This window comes from Triticum aestivum, chromosome 3B (assembly GCF_018294505.1).
Source record: "Triticum aestivum cultivar Chinese Spring chromosome 3B, IWGSC CS RefSeq v2.1, whole genome shotgun sequence".
NCBI classification, from domain to species: domain Eukaryota; kingdom Viridiplantae; phylum Streptophyta; class Magnoliopsida; order Poales; family Poaceae; genus Triticum; species Triticum aestivum.
The window spans coordinates 145589261-145599493 of NC_057801.1; the positions used below are offsets into that span (position 1 = coordinate 145589261).

The window sequence follows — 10233 nt, forward strand, 5'->3', positions numbered from 1 at the left end:
CATCGTTGCAATTAATAGGAAGTGATAAGGAAAGAGGGGTTCACATATAGATATATTATCTTGGACATCTTTTATGATTGTGAAGCACTCATTAAGTACGACATGCTAAAAGAGTTGATGTTGGACAAGGAAGACAACGTAATGGTTTATGTTTTCCGACATCTCAGTTAAAGTATATTGTCAGTGACCTTCTGAACATGTTGAGCTTGCCTTTCCCCCTCATGCTAGCCAAAACTCCTTGCACCAAGTAGAGATACTACTTGTGCTTCCAAACTTCCTTAAACCTAGTTTTGCCATGAGAGTCCACCATATCTACCTATGGATTGAGTAAGATCCTTCAAGTAAGTTGTCATCGGTGCAAGCAATAAAAATTGCTCTCTAAATATGCATGACTTATTAGTGCAGAGAAAATAAGCTTTGTACGGACTTGTTGTGGAAGTAATAAAAGCGACGGAGTGCATAATAAAGTTCCACATACAAGGGGCAATAAAAAGTGACATTCTTTTGCATTAAGATTTTGTGTATCCAACCCTAAAAAGCGCATGACAACCTCTGCTTCCCTCTGCGAAGAGCCTATCTTTTACTTTATGTTTTTACTTTATGCTTGAGTCAAGGTGATCCTCACCTTTCCACTTTTTTATTTTATCCTTTGGCAAGCTCCTCGTGTTTGAAAGGTCATGATACATATATCAAATTGAATGTAAGTTGGCATAGGCTATTATTGTTGACATCACCTAAGGGTGAGTGCGTTGGGAGGCAATACAATAAGCCCATATCTTTCTCAGTGTCCGGCTGAAACTCTATAACCACAAGTATTGCGTGAGTGTTAAAAATTATGGGAGACTACGAGATAGTTGAGTATGTGATCTTGCTGAAGAGCTCTATTATTGACTCTTTCTGATGTTATGATAAATTGCAATTGCTTCAATGACTGAGATTATAGTTTGTTAGTTCCCAATGAAGTTTATGAACCATACTTGACATTGTGAATTGCTTATTACTTGAACGTAGGAAATCATATGACAAAATCTATATATATGTTGCTGTTATTAGAATGATCATGATGCCCTCATGTCCGTATTTTATTTTTATCGACACCTCTATCTCTAAACATGTGGACATATTTATCGATCTCGGTTTTCGCTTGAGGAAAAGCGAGGTCTAAGCTTGGGGGAGTTGATACGTCCATTTTGTATCATGCTTTTATATCAATATTTATGGCATTATGGACTATTATTACACATTATATCTCAATACTTATGGATATTCTCTCTTATTTTACAAGGTTTACCATGAAGAGGGGAAATGCCGGCAGCCGGAATTCTGGCTGGAAAAGGAGCAAGCGTTGGAAACCTATCCTGCACAACTCCAAAAGTCCTGAAACTCCACGAAACCACTTTTTGGATTTATTAAAGAATTATGAGCAAAAGAAATAGACCAGGGGGGCCACACCCTGTCTAGGAGACAGGGGGGCGCGCCCCCCCTATAGGGCGCGCCCCCTATCTCCTAGGCCCCCCGGTGGGCTTCCGGCGACCATCTTCTGCTATATGAAGGGTTTTGTCCTGGAAAAATTCGTGGGCAAGTTTACGGGACGAAAATCCGTCGCCACGAGGCGGAACCTTGGTGGAATCAATCTAGGGCTCCGGCGGAGCTATTCTGCCGATGACACTTCCCTCCGGGAGGGGGAAATCATCACTAACGATCCTCTCATCGGGAGGGGGTCAATCTCCATCAACATCTTCACCAGCACCATCTCCTCTCAAAGCCTAGTTCATCTCTTGTATCCAATCTTGTATCCAAAACCACAAATTGGTACCTGTGGGTTGCTAGTAGTGTTGATTACTCCTTGTAGTTGATACTTATTGGTTTACTTGGTGGAAGATTATATGTTCAGATCCTTAATGCATATTATTACACCTCTGATTATGAACATGATTATGCTTTGTGAGTAGTTACTTTAGTTCCTGAGGACATGGGTGAAGTCTTGCTATTATTAGTCATGTGAATTTGGTATTCGTTCGATATTTTGATGAGATGTATGTTGTCTCTCCTCTAGTGGTGTTATCTGAACGTCGACTACATGACACTTCACTATTATTTGGGCCTAGAGGAAGGCATAGAGAAGTAATAAGTAAATGATGGGTTGCTAGAGTGACAGAAGCTTAAACCCTAGTTTATGCATTGCTTCGTTAGGGGCTGATATGGACCCCTATGTTTAATGCTGTGGTTAGGTTTACCTTAATACTTCTTTTTGTAGTTGCGGATGCTTGCAACAGGGGTTAATCATAAGTGGGATGCTTGTCCAAGATAGGGCAGTACCCAAGTGTCGGTCCACCCACATATCAAATTATCAAAGTACCGAACGCGAATCTTATGAGCGTGATGAAACTAGCTTGACGATAATTCCCAATGTGTCCTCGGGAGCTCCTTTATTATTATTAGAATTTGTCTAGACTTATCCTTTGCTACATAAAGGATTGGGCCACCTTGCTGCACCTTATTTACTTTATTTACTTTTGCTCGTTACTATTTATCTTATCACAAAATTATCTATCACCTATTATTTCAGTGCTTGCAGAGAAAATCTTACTGAAAACCGCTTATCATTTTCTTCTGCTCCTTGTTGGGTTCGACACTCTTACTTATCGAAAGAACTACGATAGATCCCCTATACTTGTGGGTCATCACGGCCTCACACCCGGCAGGCATCCTGGTTGAGGAGTGCGCCGGACTGGTAGGTGCCCCATACCAGGCAGGCGTCCTGGTTGGGACCTCAGGTCTTAGATGTTTAGGTTTGGCTGCGATGTCTGGTTGGTATTAGGCCCAGGCTATCAGCGCCCCTTCATCAATTGGATAGGTGTAGCGACAGTTGTTGATTAGACGGTGGCTTTAGTCTTGTTGTTGTATGACTTTGTAAGGTCTTATGAGAATAATTAATAAAGTGGCCGCATGCATCGCCCAGATGCAGAGGCCGGGGGTCATACTCCTTTTCTAAAAAAAACAGGTAAAGGGATCAAGTGCCTTCTCGCGCTTGTGTGATGGGAGATCTGGTGTGAGAGGAACCGGGAATCTTCGATACCAAGAATTTTGACATGCTAAGGCAGCCTCGTTGATAATTTGAGATGGTGACAAAGCTCACGACTCAGTTTGAGGCTGATCTACCCTGGCAACCTCTCTCTCCTTGTTGGTTTTGTTTGTTTCCTTTTCTTTGGGTTTTTATATCAGCCATTGACTTCCTCTTCTATCAATGGAAATTTAGCAGCTCTCTTCTAATTTTTAGGAAAAAAAGCTTTAATTTGACATATTTTTATTCTCTGCATCATCTAGCTTCTAATGATCCCTATCGCTACATCCTAAGCTCAATGGCGGCTCCTCTTTTTTGTGGTGGGTGTTCCTCGCGAAGGTAATAATACATCGCTTGCTGAACTGGTGGAGAAGTCAAAACGTAATAGATGTATGTGTAAACATTTCATACACCATGCTGGAGTCACAAGCATACAAGGCGGAGGTGCCCAGTATCGAAGGTATGAGCTAAAAGATGATAAGGACAAATACGGCGCAGCAAAGCATGCATATATCCCCTTCTAGCATACTAGTGTAGGAGGTATTTTCTCTATCTCATAATATAAGAGCATTTTCACACTACATTAGTATAAAAAGACGCTCTTATATTATGGGACGGAGGGAGTAGATCGCAAGGGTTGGGGGATAACATGTGAGCATGTGAGGGGGCAAGAGACTAATTTTTTTTACCGCGCGATGTTGAATTCAGTTGTACTTGCATATATAGTTGCACCCGGCCAATAACAAGGTGTTAAATTTAGTGCCCGCTTTCGCTTCATTCACACTCTCCTCCACCTGAAGCATTGTCAACGCTCAACCCCAGGAACCATGTCTCATCGTCATCCTTGCTTTGTCATACCCCCTTTCCGCCCTTGCTTTGTCATACCCCTTCGATACTTGTGGCGCTTAGACTCACCATCGCTGCATGTTGAGAAGTTAACTACACCTCTTCGGGGAGAAACACCTCTTCGGAGGGTTTACTCCATGGCTATTTTGTTGGGGAAAGGGGCGAGCAGGTGGGCCAAGGGAAATGCCATTGGCCATTGTGTTTTCCATGTAAACTATATATGCCACTGTGGGTGGCTTCCCAATTAGGGTAATTCATGCTAAAGTTAGCCAGAAGGCGAAAATGTCAAACGGAGACTGAGCTCCATGGAGGCCTTAATTTGGAAACTTCAAAATTCAAACTTTTCAAGTCTATTCATCACTCAGAATGCATAATAAGTTATTTTTCACCTGAGGTAATCTTACGATAATTTCATAAATAAATTACATTGGAAATACAAATAGTTACATTCATATTGATTCACTGCGTAAAATTTGGCATAAGTAAAAAATATAGATCATAAGACTAGAAAAAATGCGTTTTATGTACATTTTACGGTGCATTGAAGTTAAAATAAGTCTTGCACAAGGAAACTACATATTGAGAATTTCACAAGTACTCATTCAAAAGGTAAGGACTGGATATGGCCGTGGCCACTAATATCCATGGGTCAAACAAGAAAATCTCATACAAAATCAACTTAGCAGTCCGAAGATGCATGATTCACGATACATTTAAAAGTTTCTTTTCTAATAAAACATAAGTTCCTGCTAACTCCAATTTGGTAAAAACGGGCACATGTTGTGGCCTACGTCCGATGCGCACGCCTCAATGCTCACACATGCTCACGTTCTCCAGGAATATTCTTCATGAGTTCCCTAGCTTTCCTGTGAGAAAATGGAATAGAAACGTCAGCTTTACCGAAATCCGTCGATATGCAACTCAATACCTAGTATTCATTCTTGGGTTGATATCGTTAGGTATACAAGTGGCAGATAAGAAAGGACACCATAAAGTACTTTGCCAGCCTACAATCATAGCAGCATTTGGAGGACACTCAAAAGAGACGAGCATAAGAGAGTAGTTACCGTAGTTCACGTTCAATCTCAGCACTCTCAGGATCCAAGTTTTGTGCATCCAACAGAGCATCATAGGCTTGTTCATACTCCTGGGTGTAGAGAAAAACAAAGAAAGTGGCCAGACTGTAAGATCAATATGAAACAAATTAGGACGACACTGGCAATGTCAAGCAAGACTCACCTCGAGTAGCATGAGAGCTGCACCTTCACGATAGAAAGCTTTTGCCCAATGAGGTCGCAACACTCTACACCAGAGAGCATCTGACAAAGCACCTTCACCATCACCCATTAGCAGTTTAGTAAGACTCCTGTTCGCGTACAGTGCTGCACTTTCTCCATGACTTATTGCCTACACTCAATAGAAAGAGGACATGGAAATATTATTCTAAACTTAAAATGGTGGCGTACAAAAGTTTTTTCTAACGCTTATTCATGGACACGTAGAAAACTGTCTAAAAGCTTTACTACTAGGTAAGTAATATTTCTTTATGGAGGGATTAATATACTGCAGAATGGGGATATGGAGCATATTCTCTTACTAGAACGGTTGGCTTGTTCAATTTACATGTACAGTCAATTTGGATATGTTGTCAAAAAACCTAAGTAGACATCAAATCATACATGTAAACAGAAAAAGTGGACAGCCATATAAATATTTATATTAGCCGAGAAGAAAAAATAACTTCAATTTCATATGGATTCGGGAGATGTAAGAAGTCAACGAAAGTTTGACATGTACAAATAATTTATATATGTTTCTCAACTGAATTCAAAATTTACTTACTATGCGTGACCTACGTGAATTAATTAAGACTAGTCTAAATCAGTGACAAATTACATGAAATCATGTCAACTACATACATGGCAAATTAACAATTGATATATCTAGAGAAGTATGAGAACTAACTCCATCTACATCTGACCTATTTGTTGTTCCACATCCCTAATAGTATGCATCAAGAACCAGGCAAACATAGCTTTTACTCATTCCTTGTCGCCCCCTAAACGGGCTCCATGAGAACATCTTCTTTCACTCTACTCAAATAGTAAGATGCATGACTTTAAATTCATTCTTAATGTATACTTTCTTCAAATTATATTCATTTTAGATGGGCATTGCTCAGATCCAGTCATAACTTTAGTTGATCTAATTAGAGTATACAGTAAGAAACCTAGTTAGTAAAAATAGAAAATGCACATAGATTGGTTAATTGGTTCCTGATTAACAAGCAAAATCTTACCACCTAAACTATAAGAGGTTATGTAAAAGAGGTTTACCATGTCATACAACTCTGATGCCAGCTTATAGTCCTTCTGCTTGAATGCTATATCAGCTTCTAACTTTAAGAAACTTTTTCTTCTTTGGCAAGCCTTTTGGTCCTGAAAAATACATAAGGAAACAATGAACTAGATGTTCAAATTTTGCTAATAATGATCATTTACTATAATAATTTGTATCATGAAGAAATTCAACAAGATTGTGTTCAACACTCTAGTTTGGTGTCTAGGTGGCTAGCTCTTTGACATGCTTACTTATGCTACTACTCATGCCGCTTCGCATGGGTGTCAACTTAGTCTATGGATTGGTTGTCCAACACCACCCTAGCTAGGCGGAGTTATTTTTCTTGTAACCTTTGGACGTGATGGTTTGTGTGGATCTCGCCAATCCGGGACTGGGTTTGTACTCATTGTCTAGAGCCGATCTTATGGTGTTTGTACTTTCCAAGCTTGGAAGTAGAAGAACTCTTTTACTCAACGATTTTTACCGAGTTTGGTTAGTATTTTTAATTCATTACAAACCGGGGTTTGTTTATTTTGTGTTGCATTAACGGATTGATAGTGCATACCACACATGGGTTCATTATGTCTATTGTTAGGCAGCCCTCTTGTTAGACCAGGACTAGATGCTACCTCAGCATGATCACATTACCCTTCTAAATTACAGTTAATTTGTTATAGGCTAGTCAGGAGTTAAAAAATATCTTTATGATTATCACAGGTTGGGACACCTAAGATTACCCCAATAAATAAGTCATGGTTATCTCAATGTACATACGGTGTCATGCATATAGTAACCTTATAGCTTATAATAGCACTTAATGGACAAATTCAGAATAGAATACCAAAATTAAACTTAAGCTTTTAGGCAATATTCAGTAGTACAAAACAACACACGAACAGAAACATACCAGTGGCTTTTTGGCTTCAATCTTTGCATGAGAAATTACACCCTCAATAGTCCAGTTTGGGACATTTGGAATTGGGGAAGTCAAAGGAAACAACATTTCAACCTCTTCATTGCAATCACGTGCCGCAGCAAGCTGTACTGGCAACCAACCCAACTGGCCAATAGAAGGAAAAATAACTGTCATTCATTTTCAAATTTAAAATTGTCATTCAAAAGGGAACCAGTTGGGATATAGAAAAGAAAATGAACATTACGCTGTTTAATCAATGCAATAAATGTAATATTATCGCAAAGTCAACAGTATCTAAGTACAAGTAAATAGCAACATTTGTAGAATAAAATAGCTTTGGTACTTCAATAGGAACTCAATAACTGACAATCAACGGAAAATGACAAATAGATATAAACAATTGAGAATTGGGATGCATCCCAGTGCTAGACTTGCAATCGTGTCGCCGCGCTCACCGGGGTTCAATTGCCTGTGGCAAATTAATACCACATTATGGGAGGAGCCCTCATAGAAACTATTTGCTAAATGATATGGATTGTTTTGATGCAAGGTAAGGCAACTTAACTAGGCACAAGGTACAATTTCCTGTTAGTATAATCAACGGCGCAAAGCAACCTAAAAGCATTCCCAAATAACTCCCCATCATAATGAGAAAAGTTGTATAAAAGTACCACTGAAAGCTTTATGAGAATGCGGCGATATGTTGCATAGAGACCAGCAAAATATAGAGAAAAATACAAAACATACATCATCAGAAATATTAGCATCTGCTCCAACATCCAAGAGGAACCGAATGAAGTTGGTATAACCTCCTCGCGCCGTAGCAAACCCCAAAGGAGTGAGACCGAAAGTCTTCCAATTAACATCGGCACCAGCCTGTGAAAAGGATTGTGCAAATGAGTATTAGCAATGATATCTCCATGTACATCAGAGTATAGAGATGGTAGTGTAAGCAAAATTACAACATATATATGGAGGAATAATCCAGATAATTCTAACCTTAACGAGTGTCTCCATGCATTTGAATGAATGCTTAGTAAGAGCCATAAAGAAGGGACTTCCCAAACAATGGGCATTGGTATTAGGCTGAAAGACGGATATTTTGTATTAATAAATGCAGGTGACCCAAGATTTTATTTTTGAGATACGAAAATAAGAAAAGTGAAGGACATATACATCTGCGCCGTGGTCCAACAAAATCTCCAATGTCTTATCCTCCCCACTTTCAGCAGCCACAAAGAGTGGTGTTCCACGACCATAGTTGATGTCGACTGGAACTCCTTCTGAGAGGAGAAACTTTGTTACCATGCAGTGTCCTGTGATAAACAAAAATGATCCCATAAGTCACGTCCTAACAAAACATTTAAACGAAGGGAGTGTACTAGCAAAGCATAGCTAGTAAAACGACCAACTTCAAGAAATCATGTGTGTGTCTGCGCACGCGCGCGTGTGTGTGTGCATGTGCGTGTTAGGGAGAAGAACCTTTAGCGGCAGCATGGTGAAGAACGGTGCGTCCTTTGTCATCTGCTTTCATTAAATCGCCACCACGATCAAGAAAATACTTAACAGTAGCAACATCACCGGACCGAGCAGACACTATAAATGGAGTCATACCTGTGATAACATAACAAGCACATGGTCAACACAATCCAAGATATTATATGCTGGCAAACATTGACATGGAAGCCACCGGTTTTAAGCATGAAGAAAGCGATAGATAAAGACCATCAGCACCAGCTCCATATCCCGGAGCATTCACATCTCCCTTCAGCTCCTCCACCAAATACTTGCTAACCTCCAGTTGGGCAAACATTGCCGCGGCGTGCAACACAGAAACTCCGTCGATGTTGAAAGAAAAAATCGCCGATGGGTCACCACTTCCTTTGGTAAGGCTCTGTACAATATCTTTCCCAAAGTAAAAAACCATCACAAATAATAGACCAATTAGCAAAGACAGAAGACCAAAAGAAAAGAAGCGAGCATATGTGAAATTACTATACAGCAATTTCATGAAGTTGAGGGAGCAGTCTGATACCTTTGAGGGAATCGAGGTCTCCGGCGACGGCCGCCTTCATGAGAGCCTTCGTGTCTGCACACGCGCGCGCACAGTCAGCATTAGAAACGTAATCAGGGCTCAGAAAGAAGGAGGGGAACGAACGCGGGAGCAAGCAAGCAAGCAATCAGGGGCTACCGTCGAGGGAATCGTTCATGGGAGCGTTGTTGCCGGCGTCCTCGTGGATGCTATCTTCGAGGGAATCGTTCATGGGAGCCTTGTTACCGGCCTCGTGGATGTCGTCGGCAGATGGGCAGTAGTTGAACTGAGACATGGCCAAGGCTTGCGATCACGGTCGATCGGCGGCTTCGTCGACGGCGGCGACGCGGAACGGGAGGAGAACCCTGCGCTGCGCTGTGGTTCGGAGTTGGGGTTTCCCTCTACTCGGGTGTTGAGTCCACGCACTTTATATTGGCGGGCAAGGAAGGCGGGGACGCGGCACATCGCCTGGGCCCGGTGTTGGTGGACACGAATCCCTACTCCGCATGTGGCTCGTGCGCCCGCCAACGGTTACGAAGACCAGGTGTATCCACGACTCCTCGGGCAAATCATACCCCTTGGATTTTGAACGGAGGGCTCACCAGGTTAAACAATTGATTCCTCTCAACGCATCCCGCGGTAAAGAGCTAGTCGTATTCTTTTGATAATTCTCTAGTTGTATTCAAGTAAGAGTCCTCGGCATCCTACGAAAACAAGCGCTAGGAATATCAATAGCGTTAGCGTCCGGGCCTTTGCTTGGGGATTCCTCTATGGAATTCCAAACATGCCATTGCTTTGTCTTTGCTTGTCCCTTTGATTCAATCCTTTTTCTCCTCGAAAGCTACAACTAGAAAATATATTCTTCTTTGCCGGTGCGAACCCTTCTTTTGAATAACAACCATTGGCAAGACCAGCGAAATCCGAATACTAATCCCAGGAAAGCCAATCCCTACTTCCCTTTGCTGTTGTTCCTCGAAATCCTCTACTAGTCATTGGTTTCAAAGCAAAGGTATCCGGTATAGGGGGTCGTGGGCA

At 41.2% G+C, this 10233-nt stretch overlaps 1 protein-coding gene across 2 annotated transcripts; it reads right to left on the minus strand.

Moving 5' to 3' along the window:
* Nucleotides 1-4487: 4487 nt before the first annotated feature.
* On the minus strand, nt 4488-9609 carry LOC123065056 (ankyrin-1). 2 transcript variants are annotated; one of them, XM_044488423.1, is made up of 12 exons: nt 9358-9609; nt 9202-9255; nt 8901-9071; nt 8649-8780; nt 8343-8482; nt 8166-8252; nt 7914-8042; nt 7158-7310; nt 6247-6348; nt 5150-5317; nt 4978-5057; nt 4488-4776 (listed from the first exon to the last, which is right to left on the minus strand). In XM_044488423.1, exons 1-12 carry the CDS (start codon nt 9491-9493, stop codon nt 4725-4727), a joined length of 1404 nt encoding a protein of 467 aa, XP_044344358.1. In that variant the 5' UTR covers nt 9494-9609; the 3' UTR covers nt 4488-4724. The 2 variants fall into 2 exon arrangements, with proteins under 2 accessions (XP_044344358.1, XP_044344357.1); XM_044488422.1 differs by having other exon boundaries at nt 8892-9071.
* Between the last annotated feature and the right edge of the window lie 624 nt (nt 9610-10233).

Coding starts and splice junctions, on each gene's coding strand:
- LOC123065056 (XM_044488422.1), bottom strand. CDS start 9,493: ATGTCTCAGTTCAACTACTGCCCATCTGCCGACGACATCCACGAGGCC. Junction 9,072..9,201: donor AGACCTCGATTCCCTCAAAG/GTATCAGACTGC, acceptor ACTTTGGGAAAG/ATATTGTACAGAGCCTTACC. Junction 8,483..8,648: donor TCACCATGCTGCCGCTAAAG/GTTCTTCTCCCT, acceptor TGTTTATCACAG/GACACTGCATGGTAACAAAG.